This window comes from Mesoplodon bidens, assembly GCF_964165515.1.
Source record: "Mesoplodon bidens genome assembly, chromosome: 12".
NCBI lineage: Eukaryota > Metazoa > Chordata > Mammalia > Artiodactyla > Ziphiidae > Mesoplodon > Mesoplodon bidens.
Genome location: NC_138168.1, coordinates 27,011,825 through 27,032,396, shown reverse-complemented (window position 1 = coordinate 27,032,396; position 20,572 = coordinate 27,011,825). Strand labels below are relative to the sequence as shown.

At 40.5% G+C, this 20,572-nt stretch overlaps 1 protein-coding gene across 3 annotated transcripts in view; it reads left to right on the top strand.

Annotated features, from left to right (window-relative positions):
* MDN1 (midasin AAA ATPase 1) overlaps positions 1–20,572 on the top strand; it is a 157,693-nt gene that overhangs the window by 43,668 nt on the left and 93,453 nt on the right. For all 3 annotated transcript variants that reach the window (XM_081250560.1, XM_081250562.1, XM_081250561.1), the window contains exons 16-29: positions 4,442–4,653; positions 5,225–5,328; positions 6,703–6,847; positions 7,544–7,640; positions 8,963–9,076; positions 11,875–12,022; positions 12,714–12,824; positions 14,775–14,926; positions 15,698–15,876; positions 16,902–17,110; positions 17,296–17,442; positions 18,518–18,659; positions 20,002–20,136; positions 20,220–20,358. In XM_081250560.1, coding sequence (XP_081106686.1) covers positions 4,442–4,653; positions 5,225–5,328; positions 6,703–6,847; positions 7,544–7,640; positions 8,963–9,076; positions 11,875–12,022; positions 12,714–12,824; positions 14,775–14,926; positions 15,698–15,876; positions 16,902–17,110; positions 17,296–17,442; positions 18,518–18,659; positions 20,002–20,136; positions 20,220–20,358 — 2,034 coding nt within the window. The remainder of the gene's footprint in view (positions 1–4,441; positions 4,654–5,224; positions 5,329–6,702; positions 6,848–7,543; positions 7,641–8,962; positions 9,077–11,874; positions 12,023–12,713; positions 12,825–14,774; positions 14,927–15,697; positions 15,877–16,901; positions 17,111–17,295; positions 17,443–18,517; positions 18,660–20,001; positions 20,137–20,219; positions 20,359–20,572) is intronic.

The following is a 20,572-nucleotide window of genomic DNA, read 5'->3' as shown; positions in this document are numbered from 1 at the left end:
TCTACACATGCCACTAATTATGTATTTTAAATTTATATTCTGTCTTTGAATCCGTTAGCTGAGGCTTACCTCTCTTACTCTAATTCTACTTTGATTTTATTTTTCCCCAATGGTCTTTCTACCTTGTTTTCGTCTTGCTTCTGTTCAGTTAATTGACACTTAATCTCCCCATTCCCTCACTGTGGTACTTGCAATGTGTTCTTGTTAATATATGGAATTTGTTACTTAACTAGGCATGTCTATATTACTGTGTATTTCTCTCTATTCTGTATCTATCTATGTCTTTAATAATATCCTACTGTTAAGTATTCCTAACACAAATGACATTAATCTTGTACTAATTGAACATGCACTGGATCTGTCTCTTCTAAGAACTTGTAGTGTTATGTCAGCCGTTGCAAGTAGTTTTAAATGTAGTGAGTACACATTGTGCCTTGATGCAATTAATAATACAAAAAGGTTGAAATCAGAATTTGTTAACTGGAATTTTATTTTGGTGCAACTTGGTGAAAAAAATACATATCCATTTGTCCTTGTTAGTAGGTTAGCATTAGTTATCAAAAGAAAACTTACATACGTTTCAATTTTTGTATGGTTGGAAGTATGCCTTGTTTTCTGTTCTTTTGTATTATTGGTAAGTGGTGTGTAAATCACATCTTTTAATATATATTATCGATGTATGAATGACTCCTTTGCTTAAGAACCCTTGTGTATACAATTGGAAGACCAAAAATGATTTTAAAAAGACAAGGGAAAAAAGAAAAAAAGGAAAAATAAATAAAGGCAAGGGAGTAGAAAACAAAGCAGCAGGTAGGGAGGTGGGATAAAGAAGGGCTAATATTTCTATTTTGGCAATGTGTGGTTAGTTTCATCTAACTATGAAACTAGTTCTGTGTTTTGTAACTTACATTAAACATATTTTGCATTTGTCAAATACTGTGGTTAAAATATAATAAAAGAAATTTGTAGTCCTAATTAGTCTGGTTTGCAAATCTGGATCCTTCAGATTGGTTTTTAAAAAAGTTATAATTAAGGATAAATATATGTTATAAAAGTAAAGCCTTCAAGGCCATTAGGCTCTTAAATTGCATTACTGCAGATTGCCTTCTGATCTTTGTTTGCATACGTACCCCCTTAATTGTTTTGTTTTGTTTTTTTTTTTGCGGTACGCGGGCCTCTCACTGTTGTGGCCTCTCCCGTTGCGGAGCACAGGCTCCGGACGCGCAGGCCCAGCGGCCATGGCTCACGGGCCCAGCCGCTCTGCGGCATGTGGGATCTTCCCGGACCGGGGCACGAACCCGTGTCCCCTGCATTGGCAGGCGGACTCTCAACCACTGCGCCACCAGGGAAGCCCCCCTTAATTTTTGATTAGTGTTAGTGTGGTATATCTTTTTCCCTCATTTAGCTTTTAACTCAATTTTGTCATTCTATTTAAAGTAGTTTTCTGATAGACAGCACATAGACCTTCAGATTACCTGTGAGTAGAGAAGTAAGCCGAATTCTGACTGAGTTGGGGTAGAGAGAGCTTATGAGACTCTGTAGAAAAGAGTAGAAGATACAGAGGACTTAGATGAAACAGGTAAAAATCATTCCAGAAAAGGAAAGTCTACCATTAAATGACAGAACACAGGTTCACATCCCTGACTATAGGGAATGGGATTGGGGGCGGGTAGCCTCTGAGGGAGAAACAGATAAATAGAGAAGGGGAGGGATCCTTGGAGAAGTTAACGATGAAGGAAAGAACAAATGGGAGGAAAATTAAAGATCTCATAGAAATAGACATAAAAGGGCTAACCTGTGTCCTCCTCTAAGCCACCCATGGAAACATCCATACAGGACACTGCACAGCAGATTGCAGGGCAGAAGTGCATGCTTTCAAACCCAGAATCCTGACCCCAAGTGAAGTGAACCGTTTACCTTTTCAGTTACTCAGCATGCACTGTTTTGTGTCTCTTTTACACTGCATGTTCTTTCATGTATGATAATTTTGGAGAGTCATTTTCTTTTGTTCTAGCCATTTTCTAGTGAGCTCTTGTATGTGGTCTCCATGTATCGTGTATGTAACAGGTAGACCCTGAGTGACTCTCCATGAGGGCCAGGTGTTCTAGACCTCCCTCCCCTCTTGGCCTTTAGGTTGCTCCTGAGGCATATTTTCTCTGCAAAAGACATCATGGAAACCCTGGTCTGTAATGGTTCGTAGTTTGATTTAATCAGTTCTCCCTGTGGCTGGTTAGTTTCCGTTGAGTATTTGTGTTACAGTTTATTTCTATTTATTTATTTTTCTTTACGGAAAGGTGTATGTATGTTTGTTCATTTATTCATCACTTGAAACATATGTCGAGTTAACCGTTCCAGCCACTATGCTTTCAGCTTTAAATGAACAAAATTTTTTCTTAAGGAGCTCAGTCTGATTTGAAATATAAAGCCATTTCTTTCATGAATTCAATTCACTGAGCCAATTACTAGTGGTAATAGTTGTCACAGGTAACTCTTAAATGGCACTACTGTGCCAGGTACTATTTTGAGTCTTTATCTGTGTTCAGTCACTTAGCCCTCTTAACAACCTGTTGACTATCCCCATTTACACTTCGGGGACCCGCGGCTCACAGGCATTAAGTGCCCTGTTCAAGGTAGTGGCTAGTCCATGACTTGAGCCCAGGCAGTCTGTCTTGATCGTCTCCGTCTTAGTCATTACTCTGCTGCCTCAGTTAGCTTTGGATCCGTCTGTTCTGTCACCTTTAAGACTAGCTCTTGTATGTAAATCACGTGTGTGTTTAATTTCTTACCACTTCTTCTGTTGTCACTGTGGTTCATCATCCTCTGCCTGGTCCAGTGCAGGGCTCTCATCTTTGCTTCTACTCTTACCCTCCCCACAGTCTCTCTTCCATTTAGTATTTACAATGATCCTTTTATAGTGTGATCAGATCTCATCACTCTCTTCCTCAGATCCTTCCACTGACTTCTCCGTCCATGTGGAATGTACTCCAAACCCTTCATCACCTGGCTCCGGCATGTCTCTGTCTCCTTCCTTTAGCTCTGCTCTGTGTTGATATTTCTTCTGTGGCCTCCCCTGCTGCCCAGGGATATTTGCTTAGCCTAATCCTTCCTTGTTTGATTTTCTTCAAATTCCTGTCTTCAACACAGCCTCTTCTTACTATCATAGTCAAAGTACCAATTCTTCTTTCAGCCACTCTCCTTTCACCTTATCCAGTCAAAGCACTTGCTACTTGATATTTTATACTAGTAGATGTATTCCCGTATTGTCTCTTTGGTTAGATTATAAGCTGCAAAGGGGCAGGACGTGGTGGGTCTCATTTACTCAGTGCTGAGCTCTAGCAGGTGCTCAGTAAATCTCAGTTGAATAAATGGAGTAAAGAACTGTCTTTACTAATTAATGGGTTAGTGCTTACTGGGAAGCAATATTGAGTTTGCGAAGTTCTCATGCTTTCTGTCTCTGGAATCAGAATCTTCCGTATAGATGCTCAGTATCAGGGCACTGGGTTTCACTCATCTCGTTGTTCCTTCTCACAGGCCAGTGAGTAAATAGTATCCATGAGTTCTCCAATTGTGCTTGACTGTTCTGAAACATATTTTGGTATTGTTTCAGTTCTCAAATTATATTTCTTAGAAACAAAATTTATGTCATCATCCTTGAATTGTAGTATTTAGTATCCTAGGCCACGGAAAATTGTATACTTGAGATTTTCCAGGAATGATTAGTGCTGCTTGGGCAACTTCTTTTAAATTTAGCTAGAGCAGTGTTTCTTGACTCTCTACGTTATTAACCCCCCCAATATTAAATTAAATTTTAATTTAAATTAATTCCCTAATTCCCCAACCAGAAAAGTAAAATGCTAAGAAATAGGAGAGACTCTGAATGCTGAGAAATAAAAAAAGTTGAGCCTTGGAAGGTCACAAACCATTGCAATGTCTTAAGATTTCTTTTTAACCGTCCCCTCCCCCAATTTTAAATCTCTTTGGGAGTAGTCTCCCCACCCTCCATTGACAAGGCATGATGTTCAAGTAAGTTCTTAAGATGCTTGAATAAGTCAATTTCAGACATTATATTTTTCTTCTAAAATGTTTCAAAAACCTTTTGGTCCATCTTAATAGAATATGGTTTATCATCAAATATACATGATGTTTATTTAAATATGTTAGTAAAATCAGTGACATGCCTTTCACTGCCCAGTTTGGAATTTCAAATTTGTTCATAGTTTGTTTATCTAATACTAGTTTTAACCTTTAGTATAGGTGCTTCTAACACTTGGAGTGGAGAAAATAGATTATAATTTAAAACTTTAACATAGATGTAAAGTATTTTGTTATTTCTTATTTTGATTAGAAGAAATCTTACACCTATTCCTGTTTTCTAAGGCATACTTTCCAACTTCTGTTAGCTTTAGAAGTTTGCGAATCACATATTTACCTTTTGTTTCAGTTACAAACCAGTGGACCATAAGCTTATCTGGCTACCCTTACGGGAGGGATTTGAGGAACTCTTTACTCAGACGTTTTCCAAGAAGCAAAACTTTACATTCTTGGGACACATTCAGACCTGTTACAGGCAGAAACGATGGCACAATCTCCTCAAACTAATGCAACATGTGCACAAGTCGGCTGTCGACAAGGATGGAAAAGAGAGTGAGACTGGTAAGAATGTGACCCAGGCTGCCAGTGGGAGGGCATTCGGCTGAAGTTTAATTAGCAGAATTAGGAGAAGAGTTTGGGGGAAGAATGAAGCAATACACATTAGAGCTTTCTAGGACTTTAGGCAGAGCTGACTAGTTTTGAAGTATTGCTGCTCCTGTGACTCTAGTCAAGATTTCCATCAAAGCAGGTGGTCGCTGATGTTGATGTACAGTACCACTTAGTGGTTAGTAAGTCACATGTGCTTAGAAGAAGAGGTTACTTCCAGAAAACTGGATTCCACAGCGAGTGGGGCTTTTGGTGGCTTATCTTCTTCCTCATCTATAAAGTGGGAATAAGAGTACCTACTTCAAAGGGTTGTTGTGAGGATAAATGACTTGACCAGTACGTATGCATATAAACAAACTGATTAGTATAGTGGCTGCACATGGTTGGCATTATGTAAGTGTTTGGACTTAATTTTTTATACTTCTAAGATGTGATTTTTGTGTGTGTTATGTTAATTGTGTGTTTTTTAAAGTTATATATATTACAACTCAAAGTGTATGTTAAATTCTTGTCTATTTTTCTCTAGGGTCACTACTAAAAGAGAAGTGGGAAGCATTTGGTCTTAGACTCAACCATGCCCAACGACAGATGAAAATGACTGAAAATGCCCTATTGTTTGCATTTGTAGAGGTATTTTGCTTCAGTTGTTTAGGTTAAGGAAATGTTGATCTGACTCAGAATGCAAGTTTAAGGAGGCTACTGTTTTGTATTCTCTTCATGTTGACATTTTAGGGCTTGTTGTTTAAGGCAGTAAACACTTAATGAAATAATTCTTTGGGGGGGAAGATTTTTTTTAATGTCCTTTATAGAAATTATAAAGTCTTGGTTAACACCATCATTACTATTTTTAAAGATGCAGTTGAGAACAACTAGTGAATTTTTTTATTGTTTCATAGCTGTGTGTGTGTGAGAGAGAGAGAGAGTGAGTGTGTGTGTGTGTGTGTGTGTGAGAGAGAGAGAGAGAGAGAGAGAGAGAGAGAGAGATTTGGGTCCATTCCTGTTAGAACATGTTTTTGATTCCAGTGCATGGGTAGCTCTACTATTTTCTCTCCTGTGACCTTGCAGGATCAACTTAGTTAAATGTTTGTGACTTAAGCTTTTTATGTTTTTATTAAAGAAGATTGTTTCTGTGGCACTCTTCAGACCACACTCTAAGAGACGTGTAGGAATCTTACTTGAGATGATGTCTTAGTAAGAGATAAAGTCCCTCAACCATATATCCATTGTTGTGGGAAATTTAGTCATCAGTGCTTAATCTTAACATGATTGTTTCTAAAATAACCAATGAAAATGTCAAGTGCTCTCAAAATAGGGTTTATACCTATTTCATGACTTGACATTACACTGGATTTTAATATGTTTGTTCCGTTTTATTTTTTTCAGTTTTATTTACAGAAGATTCTTTGTTAGGATCACCATGAAAACAAAAGCATAAAGCAGTTTAATAATAGTAAAACAATTAAGTTTCTGATGTTGTGTCACTTGAATAGATTATCAGTTCATTGCTTTTGGAAATAGAACTTGAGGAGATCAAATCAGTAGAGATGAGGAAAGATTCATCTTGATATTCTTCAGCAACTGTGAAAGGCTCTGAATTACAACCACTATACACTCTTGATTTAGTCATTTATCTTTTCTTGGTATACTCATAGCCTGATCCTGTATTTATTTTGGGTCTTTTTAATAACCATTTGGTTACCTTTAAACATCTGAATACACTGTAAGTTATTATTTGCCTTACCATCCATATAATGGGATGGTCTAGTTTATTGCATCTCATCGTTAGGCTCAGAGAGATTCCCTTGGCCCTTTTGGATATTTGAAAAAGAGTTAACTTGACCTTAACCCTGGCAACCAGCTGGCAGCCATTTGGCATTAAGGTGTAAGCTCATCAGGTAGGAGCGGTTTGCCCTTGCCTCTGCTTCTAACCCTGCTCACATAACTGTTCTTGGTGAGTGTGTTTGTGTTTGAAATGGACCCATAACATTTTACTTCATCTTCTAGGGTACATTAGCTCAGGCTGTAAAGAAAGGAGAGTGGATCTTGTTGGATGAGATTAATCTGGCTGCTCCAGAAACATTAGAATGTCTGAGTGGTTTACTTGAAGGCTCTTCTGGCTCTCTGGTGTTGCTGGATCGAGGAGACACAGGTAGCACTTGATCCCCTTGGGGTTTGACATGATGCGAGGCCTTCTGGCCTCTTTAAAGTAATAGTCTTGAGACTTCCCTGGTGGTCCAGTGGGTAAGACTCCATACTCCCAATGTAGGGGGCCTGGGTTGGATCCCAGGTCGGGGAATTAGATCCGGCATGCTGCGACGTAAGAGTCTGCATGCCACAACTAAGACCCGGGGCAGCCTAAATAAATTAATTAATTTTAAAAAATGTTTTTTTTAAAAAGTAATATTCTTTTGGTTAGGTCGATTACATGGGCCTCCCAGTGTGATTTATTTATTCTGTAGATAGTAATTTTCTGCAAAGTCTTATTGTTAGATGATATAGGGAATGAAAAGAATACGATAATTTGTCAAGGCATTTGGGTAGTGGGTAATAAGGCATGCACCCTCAGTGACAGTGTATGTGCTGGTGAATAGGTGATGAAATATAAATAGCATGAACAACCTCACCATAAGAGATGGTGGGATGGCAGTTTAAGATTAAGTTGTGTACATAGATCTGGAAACTGATTTCATTGGGGTTTGAGAAAAGGCAAGGATGGTTGAGCAGCCAGTACCAACCTTGCTGAGCCTTGAGGCATAGTGGTCCACCCTGGGGTTCAGTGGAGTTAGTCTTCCCCTGATCACTTATTGTTACAAATTGTTGAGAATTTATAGTTTTCTTTTAACAGAACCACTGGTTCGTCATCCGGATTTCCGTTTATTTGCATGTATGAATCCAGCAACTGATGTGGGCAAAAGAAATCTCCCACCAGGAATAAGAAACAGGTAAGGGGACCTGGCTTGGTTCCTGGAGCTGTTTTTAAAATTAAGTTCTCTTTATTTATTGATTGGTAGTATTAATGTATCCAACCCTCATAACAATGCTTGAAATTTATTGACTGCTGATAGAGGAATCTTTTTACTTGTAGTAGTCTTCTTTCTATAGGTGGTAGGAATGTGGAAAACTCCAGAACACTGGGAGTTTTTTTCCTTTGGGTTGTGCGTATGACATTTAATGGCTCGTGGATATTGTTGAAAACAAAAATCTTTCCTCCTTCAGATAGCCTTTTAGCTATTAGAAAACCTTCACATGCGAAATAATAGTATATCATATAACAACGTAAGTGCATTTTAGGCAGAGTCCTCTTGGATGAGACTAATGATTTGTAAAAGAACATTTAAGTTTCAGTTTTCATCATTAAGCACTGACTGACATGAACAAGATGTTTTATGTATGTAGCATTTGGGAAAAGATAAATGACCTTGAAGAACCTAAGGGCAGGGCAGGAATAAAGACGCAGACATAGAGAATGGACTGGAGGACACGGGGAGGGGGAAGGGTAAGCTGGGAAGAAGTGAGAGAGTGGCATGGACATATATACACTACCAAATGTAAAGCTAGTGGGAAGCAGCCACATAGCACAGGGAGATCAGCTCCATGCTTTGTGACCACCTAGAGGGGTGGGATAGAGAGGGTGGGAAGGAGACGCAAGAGGAAGGGGATATGGGGATATATGTATATGTATAGCTGATGCACCTTGTTATAAAGCAGAAACACACCATTGTAAAGCAATTATACTCCAATAAAGATGTTAAAAGATAAATGATCTTGTTTATTGTTGGTAACCTTTTGTTGAATCTGAGTTAAAATAGTGTTAAAACTTTACTAGATCTTCTCTCACATTATAAAAGTAGTAAAAGCTTTTTAGGAAAGTTTTATCAACCACAAGACTGTATTTTCCTTTGCTACAACTATGAATTTTTGATAGTGAGGAGGCTTTTTTGTTATTGTTGCATGTACTTTTTGTTACATATAGTTGTAATCAAAAACACCTGAAAATGAGGATAAATAAAGTCTTATTTTTGTAACTGTTTTTGCAAGGACTGTTTGACTTTCTTAGAAGTAGTAACGGTAGATTTTTGGTAATGGTTACATTATCTTCTGTTTCATTATGATCAATCTGTATCTCAAGTTGAAAGGCCTTCATAATTCATATTACAAGCAGGTAAAATGAGTTTATATAACTTCTGTCTTGTGTTTTTGTATTGTCAGAATAGCTGTATTAACTTCCTCAGAAATGGTTACTATGGAATAATTGTCTTAACAGGTTCACAGAACTTTATGTAGAAGAACTGGAAAGTAAAGAAGACTTACAGATCCTTATTGTGGATTATCTGAAAGGCTTGAGTGTGAACAGGAGCACAGTGCAAGGAATCATAACGTGGGTTCTTTTTGGTTTCTCTTTATAAACTTTTCTCTGAGCATAAAAATGTGTACCTCATGCACGTATACTGTTTTCTTCTTTTTTGCTTCTAACGAGAGAAGACTGATGGAAGGATTATTTAGATTTTAGTTTAATGTTGGAACCTTATGGACTCCCTTGGATTTTCCTAAGGAAACTACATAGAGAGCTTATGAGAATGTGTATTGTCGATACCTATGAGAATACGTAAACAATTAGATAACGCTCTCCTGATTACTTCTTTATTCACAGCTAAGAGTTTGAATCCCTTGAGGAGATATAAATGGCTTGTATTTTGATCTGCCTTGGTGAAATCCTATTTTTTGCAATTTACATATTAGCTTTGTGGAATATAGAGGGGGGAAGGTTTATATAATTGATTGAGGCCAGTTTGGAATTATTAGAGTCTTAGCTGAATGAAGTATAGAGTGGTTATATCGCTTGGTGCTTTAATTTGAGTTTCTTTCCTCTGTTTTTTGTATGCCATGTGGAAAGGGTGCAGTCTTTTGTATCATAACACCCTGGGTTCTAGTGCTGGCTCTGTCAGAAACTAAGTCTGTCGTCTGGGGCATGTCACTTAGTTGATTTTATCTGTGTCCTCTAAAACAAGATACACAATATGTAAAGATTTTGAAGTTGGATCATATTAGTGTTTTACTTTGCTTTTTGTTCTCTTTTCCTTATTTTTTTTTTACAAATAGTTATTGAGTGGCTCAGATGCTAGGGATACAGCTATAAATAAAACAGACAACCTTGGTTCTTTTCGTGGAGCTTTAATTCTACAGGTGGAGATAATCAGTAAATACTGTTATTTTTGGTTGTGATAAGTGAAGAAAAAGAACATATAAAGCAAAATGCTGGTTAGAAAATAAAACTTGGAGCCCGGTTTTAAATAGGTTAGTCAAAGAGGCATTTGTCAAAGGGCTTCGTAGTGGTTTGTCACACTACATTTTAAAATCAGAGCACTTTTTGTTAGCCAAGAATATTTAGACAAAAGCGTAAATATGTGTAGTTAAAATTCAAAAAGCTGGAGATAAAGCCGTGTGGCTGAAGTGTGGCTCTTATAAAATGCTGATAGGGCTTCCTTGGTGGCGCAGTGGTTGAGAGTCCGCCTGCTGATGCAGGGGACACGGGTTCGTGCCCCGGTCTGGGAAGATCCCACATGCCGCGGAGCTGCTGGGCCCGTGAGCCATGGCCGCTGAGCCTGCACGTCCAAAGCCTGTGTTCCGCCACGGGAGAGGCCACAACAGTGAGAGGCCCGCATACAGCAAAAAAAAAAAAAAAAAAAAAAAAAATGCTGATAGTACAAGAGGTTCATGTTCCATGTATAAAAACCCACTTCTGGAATGTAGAGTCTTTCTACAAAAGAAAGAATGTCTAGCTAGATTGCAAAGAGGGAAGACATCTCATTTGGGCAAGAACTTGGGTTTCATCTCTTTATTTGGTTGCACTGGGTCTTAGTTGTGGCAGGTGGGCTCTTTAGTTGTGGCATGTGAACTCTTAGTTGCTGCATGCATGTGGGATTTAGTTCCCTGACCAGGGATTGAACCTGGGACCCCTTCATTGGGAGTGCGGAGTCTTATCCACTGCGCCACCAGGGAAGTCCCTTGGGTTTCATCTCTGACACATGTTTGGTTATACTTGATCTTGCAGCATGTGATCATGAATTTCATGAATTTTTTTTTTGGGGGGGGCTACTTTGGGTCTTTGGTGCTGTGTATTGGGCTTTCTCTAGTTGCAGCGAGCAGGGTCTGCTCTTCATTGCAGCGTGCAGGATTCTCATTGCGGTGGCTTCTCTTGTTGCGGGCACAGGCTCTGGGCATGTGGGCTTCAGTAGTTGTGATGTGTGGACTCAGCATTTGTGGCTCGCGGGCTCTAGAGCGCAGGCTCAGTAGTTGTGGTGCACGGGTTTAGTTGCTCCGCGGCATGTGGGATCTTCCCGGACCAGGGCTTGAACCCGTGTCCCCTGCATTGGCAGGTGGATTCTTTTTCTTTTTTTTTTTTTTTCGGTACGCGGGCCTCTCACTGTTGTGGCCTCACTCATTTTGCGGAGCGCAGGCTCAGCAGCCATGGCTCACGGGCCCAGCCGCTCCGCGGCATGTGGGATCTTCCTGGACCAGGGCACGAACCAGTGTCCCCTGCATCGGCAGGCAGACTCTCAACCACTGCACCACCAGGGAAGCCCGGCAGGTGGATTCTTAACCACTGCACCACCAGGGAAGTCCTTCATGAATTTTTGACATTTGCACTTGATGTTTCAGTCTGAAACTTCTTCCATCTTGTCATCTTCTGGACTTCTAAATTATGTGGTAATGAAAGTAGAAATGGTCGCTATATCATCATGCTTTTTAACACTTTGTCGTTGTTGATTATAACCGTATCTGTAGACTTTCTTTTAAAACACCATTACTTTTGTTTTCTGTGTGCTTATCCATCACCATTAGAGATTACACAGGGACTTCATTTGACCCTCATATTAAAGCCAACTTTGGAACCCTGTGTTTGGATTCAGTATATTCTTGCTAAGGGCCTCTCATATCTCGCTACCATTCCCTTAAAAATCAGACACATCTCCCCTTTCTCCTCTTTCCATCCTAAGGGAAGTTGATCAATATTCATTTTATTATTTTTGATGCTCTAAGAAGTTGTATGTAAGCTTGGCCATCTAATCTGTAAAAATGCCTTTTGGTCCTTTTGTAGAGAAATGGGAACAACAGCAAAATAGTAGGGCTTGTTAGTTAATAAAATAAATCTTTTGAACTGCATCCTCTCTGTAGGTTCTATACAGCTGTGCGGAAGGAGTCTGGGACCAAATTGGTGGATGGGACCGGCCACAGACCTCACTACAGCCTTCGGACTCTCTGTAGGGCCCTGCGATTTGCAGCCTCCAATCCGTGTGGCAGCATCCAGCGCTCGCTCTATGAGGTCTTTGTACATCTGGGTTTGCTTGGGAGCTTGGTGGATGGGCACACCATGGGGAAGGAGCAAGTGGGGATGCCCGTGCCAGGGTTGCCAGTGTTTTCTGTTTAGTCAGATTAGCTCAGAAATTTTCATACCAGAACTACCCTGCCCTTTTTCTACCACTGTATCCCATTTAAAAGTTGTTCTGGGGCTTCCCTGGTGGCGCAGTGGTTAAGAATCCACCTGCCAATGCAGGGGACACAGGTTCAAGCCCTGGTCCGGGAAGATCCCACATGCTGCGGAGCATCTAAGCCCCTGCGCCACAACTACTGAGCCTGGGCTCTAGAGCCCTCAAGCCACAACTACTGAGCCCATGTGCCACAACTACTGAAGCCCGCGCACCTAAAGCCCATGCTCCGCAACAAGAGAAGCCACCACAATGAGAAGCCCACACACTGCAACGAAGAGTAGCCCCCACTCGCCACAACTAGAGAAAGCCTGCACGCAGCAACGAAGACCCAGCGCAGCCAATAAATAAATAAATTAATTAATTAAAATAAAGTAAAATAAATAATAATAAATATATTCTTAAAAAAAAAAAAAAGTTGTTCTGGGCACCAGCACCATCCAAGAGGTTGAATTTTATTTCTGAAATAAGTTGGCCTGTTAATTGCAGAAGGATAACTAGTGTTACATGTATTTGTGTTTTCTCTAGGGCTTTTGTTTGGGTTTCTTAACACAGCTTGACAGGGCGTCGCACCCAATAGTCCAGAAGCTCATTTGTCAGCACATTGTTTCTGGCAATGTTAAAAGTCTGCTGAAGCAGGTAGGTTCTTTTTTGATTTTTGACTTAAATGAAAGGCTGAAATATCAAATTGTTAGCTGTTTTGTTTTTGGTTTTGGTTTTTTTTGCAAAACTTGTTTCTAATTATAAAAGTTGTCAGTTTGTTCCACAAAATTTTAACGTAGGTGGTGAAAATTCCTGATAATCCTGATCTTTGGAGATTTAAACCCTATAGTTAGTCCTTTCCATCTAAATCGTGTGTGTGTGTGTGTGTGTGTGTGTGTGTACATATATATATATTTAAAAGTTAAAAAATCTTTTTTATATATTCAAATTCTAATATATGTGTGTGTGTAGATTTATCAAGGTAAATTCTAATACAGGCATACCTCACTTTATTGCAGTTTGCTTTATTGCACTTAGTAGATATTGCAGTTTTTTACAAATTGAAGGTTTGTGGCAACCCTATGTTGTCAGTTGATGGTTAGCATTTTTTAGCAATAAAGCATTTCGAAATTAAGATACGTACATCTTTTTTAGACATGTTATTGCACACCTAATAGATTGTAGTACAGTGTAAACATAACTTTCGTATGCATTGAGAAACCAAAAAATTTGTGTGACTGGCTTTATTGCCATATTGGCTTTATTGTGATATTTGCTTTATTGCTGTAGTCTGGAATCAAATCTGGAAAATCTCCATGGTCTGCCTGTATATATGTAATATAAGTAATATAAATGAAACCATCTCATAAGAATGTTCTGTAGTTTCCTTTCTTAGCCTAACTATATCCTGGATATATTTTTATGTCTGTACCACAGGTCACTGTGAGTGACGTGCTTTCTAATTGTCACATAGCATTTCATTGGAAGCTTGCACCACAGTTTATCTGCACGCCTGCCTTCTGACTGATGGTTGGGCTTTTTTTCCCCTTTGCTTTTCTTGTTTCTATTATACACAATAACCATTTCAGTTTGACAGAGGAAATTACAGAATAACATGGGATTGAAAGAGGCTGAGAGAAACTGGCTCACAAACTGACTTGTTTATGTGTCGGTTGCTTGCTCTTCAGGAAGAAAAGAGCCATTCGGATTGTGGGTACTTTGGATTCAATGTTTTTTCCTTTTAAAAAATTGTACAAGTAACACATGAATATATACTTTTGGTAAACTGTGAAAACATTGAGAAAAGACCCAAGCTTGCTTTGATTATTACCCCATTACCATTCCCTCCACTTATTCTTTTGTATGCTTTTCTCATGGTTATATGTGATGGTGGCTTAACAGTTCTTTTTTCTCACTGCTCTTCTGCCCAACTGAGAAGTCCTTAAAAGCAGTGCCTACAACTGTGGCTTCAAGTCAGGGGGCTAAATGTACTAGAAGAGCACTTTTCTATAGCTATATATCTGACCACCATTTGACCATTTTTGATCTATAAAAATGGCAGTTTTGTATAAATCAACTTAACTTCCACCATACCTTCAAAAGGTTATGCCATCATCTACAATATTATGCTTAACGAATTAGTTTCTCTGGAGGGTTGCTTTTATTTTTAATGTCTTCTAGGGGATCCAGAACATAGTAGTGCATAGCGCCCCCCGCTCCCCGCCCCAGTACAACACTGGCCATGTTTTGGGAATATGGTTTATATGAAATACATGTTTCTGACCAAAATACTTTATTAGAGTTGGATGTTTGGTAGATGAGAGAAGAGAACTGAGGCATAAACTATCTGAGAAATTATTTTCATTCAAGTTTTCCCCCATATCTACCGAACCCCACCTGAATTTTAAAACCAGTACCTGTCGCCATTTTGTTCTCCTTCCTCAAAGTAATTTTTTTCATGTTCATTTGTGGGTTTTAATGTTGAAAGCATCCAGAACAAGCAGCATTCTTGGTGACAATTTTTTTCCCACTTCACACCCCTCTCTGAAAGAATGCCATAGTTGTCGTGGGTCTGTGGGTTATTTCTCTCACTCTTGTGTCTTTCAGCCTATTCCAGAACCAAAAGGAGGTCGGCTCATCCAGGTGGAAGGCTACTGGATTTCGGTGGGAGACAAGGAACCTACAATAGATGAGACGTACATCCTCACGTCTTCCGTCAAGCTGAACCTGAGAGACATAGTCCGAGTGGTCTCTGCAGGGTGTGTGGACCTTTTCTCACACTGCTCTGATGTCTTACCAGCATAGGCATTGCTGAAAGTCTAGTCCTACTTCCTGAACTTTCAAAGCGCTCTATTGTTATTCATTGGCTGAGTGAATAATTATTTTCTAAGTCAATCCTGTCACTTTTCTCCAGACACAAAACATCATTTCTAGTTGTACCTTTGGTGGGACTAATATGGACACAGATTATTTTGGCCATCATTAAGGTTGCTTTTTAGTATTTTGCTGATGGATACTCATCACCCATTACTTGTTAAGTGAGACTCACAACAGTTACTCCCGCTTACTGTTTCTCACTAGTGCAAGAGAGGCTGGAATTACTTTCCTGGGTAGTTTCTGAGAAACCTTTTTTTTTTTTTTTGTGGTAAGCGGGCCTCTCACTGTTGTGGCCTCTCCCTCTGTGGAGCACAGGCTCCGGCCGCGCAGGCTCAGCGGCCATGGCTCCCGGGCCCAGCCGCTCCGCGGCATGTGGGATCTTCCCGGACCAGGGCACGAACCCGTGTCCCCTGCATCGGCAGGCAGGCTCTCAACCACTGCACCACCAGGGAAGCCCCTGAGGAACCATTTTTACATAGAAACTTCTCAGGGCTTAAGAAACGCTCCATTAGTAGTGCATAGGTATATAAAAACATTCTCTTATGATGATGTTAAATGTTATAGTTGTTCTTTTTTAAACACTACATGATTTAATTATGGTTTCTGTCTTTTTTTTTCTCTTTTTAATTGCTTTATTGGCTGATCCTTTAAAGAACATATCCAGTGCTGATTCAGGGAGAGACATCAGTGGGTAAAACAAGCCTGATACGTTGGCTGGCCGCAGCTACTGGTAACCACTGTGTGCGTATTAACAACCACGAGCACACAGATATTCAGGAGTACATTGGTTGTTACACATCCGGCTCCTCAGGGAAGCTCATGTTTAAAGAAGGTAAGGATATAATTCTATTCCTTGGGTCTCCTCAAGCAGTCTTCATCCTTTCCAGTTGAGGCACATAGATGGACGCCATAATAGCTGTTTTTTCTTTGTCCCTGAGCTATGTGATGGTTAAGGGGTGATGGTTAGGGCCCCAGCTTCATTTGAGCCAGACTAATCTTGTTGGCTGTGCACAGGACTGGGGCCTAGGTTTTTTTTCTTTTTTTAAAATTATTTAATTAATTTTTGGCTGCATTGGGTCTTCGTTGCTGCACGCGGGCTTTCTCTAGTTGCGGAGGCTACTCTTTCATTGTGGTGCGCGGGCTTCTCATTTAGCGGTGGCTTCTCTTGTGGAGCACGGGCTCTAGGTGCATGCGCTTCAGTAGTTGTGGCACATGGGCTTAGTTGCTCCGTGGCATGTGGGATCTTCCAAGACCAGGGAAGTCCTGGGGCCTGGTTTTGAAGAGTGCAGTTGAACTACATTTCCTAGAGGATCAGAAGAGGGGTAAGCATTGAACAGAGGGAAGCTGAGAATAGATATGAGAATGTGGTGCCTTAAATGAAAGTAGACTTCAGGGGAAAAAGTAAGTTGTAAATGTAATATTCATCAGCTTTGGCTCCCCCTCTGTGCAAAATAAAAAGGAGTGGGCTTCCCTGGTGGCGCAGTGGTTGAGAGTCTGCCTGCCAATGCAGGGGACATGGGTTCATGCTCCGGTCCAGGAAGATCCCACATGCCGCGGAGCGGCTGGGCCCGTGAGCCATGGCCGCTGAGCCTGCGCGTCCGGAGCCTGTGCTCCGCAACGGGAGGGGCCACAACAGTGAGAGGCCCGCGTACCGCCAAAAAATAAATAAATAAATAAATAAAAAGGAGTATTTTAAATTGAAAATTATGCTTCCTTGATACTCAAAACCACAAATTATTTGGGGACATGACTAGGTGCAGAGAATAATTTGCTAGGATTTGTTGATTTGTATATAACGTTAAAAAAAAGCCTTTGGACTGCTTTATGCACTAATTTTCAGTATGTATCTCCTCTAAGGTGTTCTTATTGATGCTATGAGAAAGGGCTATTGGATTATTTTAGATGAGTTAAATTTGGCCCCTACCGATGTGCTAGAGGCACTGAACAGACTGTTGGATGATAACCGTGAACTGCTCATAACAGAAACACAGGAAGTTGTTAAAGCACATCCTCGCTTCATGCTGTTTGCTACCCAGAACCCCCCAGGACTTTACGGAGGCAGAAAGGTGTGTAGCATTTGCCCCCTTACTCCTGTTTGTTACCAAATCGAGTAGAAAAGTCGTCTTGGTACGACTGAGATGTTTTTACCTCTTTTGAAGGATTTTTCTTTTTGTGGTGAACAGCAGAGCCTACATTTTGGAAATTAAATGAAAAGGTCCTTTGTATCATGTTGTTTCTGTGCATTTCCCAGATGCTTTCTAGAGCCTTCAGGAATCGATTTGTGGAATTGCACTTTGATGAGCTGCCTAGTTCTGAGTTGGAAACAATCTTGCACAAGCGGTGTAGCTTGCCACCCTCCTACTGCAGCAAGTTGGTTAAAGTCATGCTGGACCTTCAGGTATTCCATCTGTCTCCATCACTTAGTTTCAAATGGACTGTGTTGATCAGATTTGGTGATCAGAATCTGAGGCTCCCTGGGGTAGAAACAGCCCATCCACCCATTTATTATTTTTTTCAGAGTAAGGATCTTATCTTTAAAACTCATCCCAGTAATATCCAGTTTTTGGTTTTGTGTTGTAAATTGGCAATTTAATACCATGTTAAAATTTTTCTGATAATTATATGTGATGACAGTTCCCTACTTGTGGATAATATGGAACATTTTACTTAGGTTGGAATTTGGCATCAACAAACTGCAGTTTTTGTTTTTTAAATGGGTGTAATCCTTGAATGGACATGACTAAAGAGATCCTTTATGTGTGGCTCTCCCTTTTCAATTCTACGAAGCTACAGTTTGTGTTTTTTTAAGAATATTCCCCCCCCCCGCCTTTTTTCTAAAGATTTCCCAGAACTTACTCGTCATTTATTTATTTGTTGGGGCAGATGGGCTCCTCAGTTGCAGTCGTGGGCTCCTTAGTTGCGGCTTGTGGGCTCCTTAGTTGTGGCATGCAAAAACTCTGAGTTGCGGCATGCATCTGGGATCTAGTTCCCTGACCAGGGATTGAACCCGGGCCCCCTGCATTGGGAGCGTGGAGTCTTAACCACTGCACCACCAGGGAAGTCTCAAGAATATCCCGTTTATTTTATGGGATTAAAAGTGGTTTTTATCAGAATTATACACTGTTAAATTACTTCCTATACACTGTTAAATTACTTACAAATAATTGCCACTCTTATTACTGTGGTCCCACACTGAGATTAATTTTCCTGCGTGTTTGCCACTATTTGTATTATTATTCGTAATCGTTTTCTATGTGTTATATGAGATGGAATTCCATTATTTGTTATGTTCTTTGCTTACACATGGGTTTGAACATGTATCTTCAAACGATTGCAGTCCCTTTACATTTAAGAAAAATTAATCTTAGTGGAATGAATCATTTTTATGGGAGCTTAAATTTGTCAGGAATTTTGTATAAGTTGTACTGTAGGCTTGCCATTGCCCTTTTTCATTTGTTTTGGTCCTTTAATAGTCCTATCGCAGAGGTTCTTCAGTGTTTGCTGGAAAGCAAGGCTACATCACCCTCCGTGATCTGTTCCGATGGGCTGAGCGATACAGATTGGCTGAGCAGACGGAGAAAGAGTATGACTGGTTGCAGCACTTAGCCAACGATGGTATGCTCTCAGCACATGCTCTTTAACTGTGGACTTATTAGGGCAGATTGCATGCTGTGTTATTACAACAAATCTTGCCCAAATTGTGGTCAGTATGTATGTTTCACTAGGCATGGCAGGAACAGAGCCGTTCTCCCTCAGGACCCAACTGATGTTGTAAGTGGTCCTGTTTCTGCAGGCCTCTGTGCTGTTATGTTTTGGTTGCTACGGTTTTCTCACTCTTAGCTTCAGGTGGCCACCTGTGGGAGTCAGGATGTGGACATAACGCCTTTAGGAGTTCAGGCAGGTGGTTGGTGGGGATCTTTGAGCACCTTTTATCTGCGTGGTGGTAACCGTGGAGAGTTATGCTTGCGCCTTAGAGACATACAGAAAACTGACGGGTTGGATAATACCAGAGTTCTGAGTGAAGGTAGTTACGTCATCTGAGACTCAGGTTTGTTTACTTTGGTTTAATCCATGGGAAGAATTTGTATGTTCCCCTCCGTGCTAGCATAGAAAGCCTTTCAGAATCTTCTGATTTGAAAAGTCTTGATGAGTCGTTAACAGGGTGGTTACTAAGTGTGGGGAGGAAATAAAACTAACCCATGAGAGTTACATTTTCTTTTTGCTGGGAGAGAGTACAGGGAGGAGCCCTTTTTTTAAACTTTTTTTATCGAGGTATAACATAAAAGGTAACAGTAAAGTGGGTAAAGTGCTTTGTTATTTCGTGTGCAGCTTAATGTATTTTTACCTATGTGGGTACCCAGGTAAATCACCACCTCGGGAAAGATTTAGGATATTTCCAGTACCTCAGAAGATTCCTTCATGGCTCTTGCCAGCCTTAACTCCTAGAGATAGATAATCGCTGCTCTGACCTCTGTCACCAGTGATGGATTCTGCCTTAGCTTGTGCTTCATCTAAGTAGTATCATGCAGTATGTACTCTTGTGTCTGGCTTCTTTTCACTCAATCTAATGTGAGATTCAGCCATGCTGTTTTGTACATCAGGACTTCATTCCTTTTAAATTATTACTGTGTTGTAACCCGTTGTATGGGAGATACCGTGATATGTTTGTCTGTTCTCTTGTTGATGGACATTTGGGTCATTTCTGCTTTTTAGCTATTAGAAAGAAAAGCTGCTCTGAACATTCCTGAACGTCATTTGGTGCATATGAGTTCATTTGTGTTGGATTACCTAGAAGTCGTGTTGCCAAGGCAGAGGGCAGGCGTATAGTTAGTTGTAGTAAGTTCTCCTGGTTTTCCAAAGTAGTTCTTCAGGTTTCCTCTTCCCAGCAGCTAATGCTCCATAGTATCAGTGTCCCTTGGTATTGACACTTGACGGTTCCTTTTTTTTTTCTTTCAAGGTTTTATGCTTCTGGCAGGCCGAGTCAGGAAGCAGGAGGAGGTTGATGTGATTCAAGAAGTCCTTGAAAAACATTTCAAGAAAAAATTGTGTCCTCAATCCCTCTTCTCCAAAGAAAATGTCCTAAAGTTGCTGAGTGAGTAGGCCACTACATTCCAGAGGAGAATGAATTGAGTTGTGTTCATATTAGAACCTAAATATGTGCTCTGCCTTTGATAGGTAAATTGTCTACTCAAATATCCGCATTGGAGTCTAAGTTCAGCCACGTCGTGTGGACCAAGGGCATGCGGAGACTGGCGATGCTGGTGGGAAGGGCGTTGGAATTTGGTGAACCAGTGCTGCTGGTTGGAGACACTGGGTAAAGTGGGGAGACAGTAACTCGTTTGGAGGGTTCAGTTCAATTCAGTAGAGTTCATGTAGTGTGTGCCCTTCTGGATAAGAGACATGGTAGGGTGCTGTGTTTTGGGGAAGGGCCCCCTGAGCCAAGGGGCAGGCACCCTGTGTTGGCCAGATGCCCTGTGTTGACCAGCAGTGTCTGTGGCCAGAGCTCCCCTCTCTTGTTGACTGGGGTG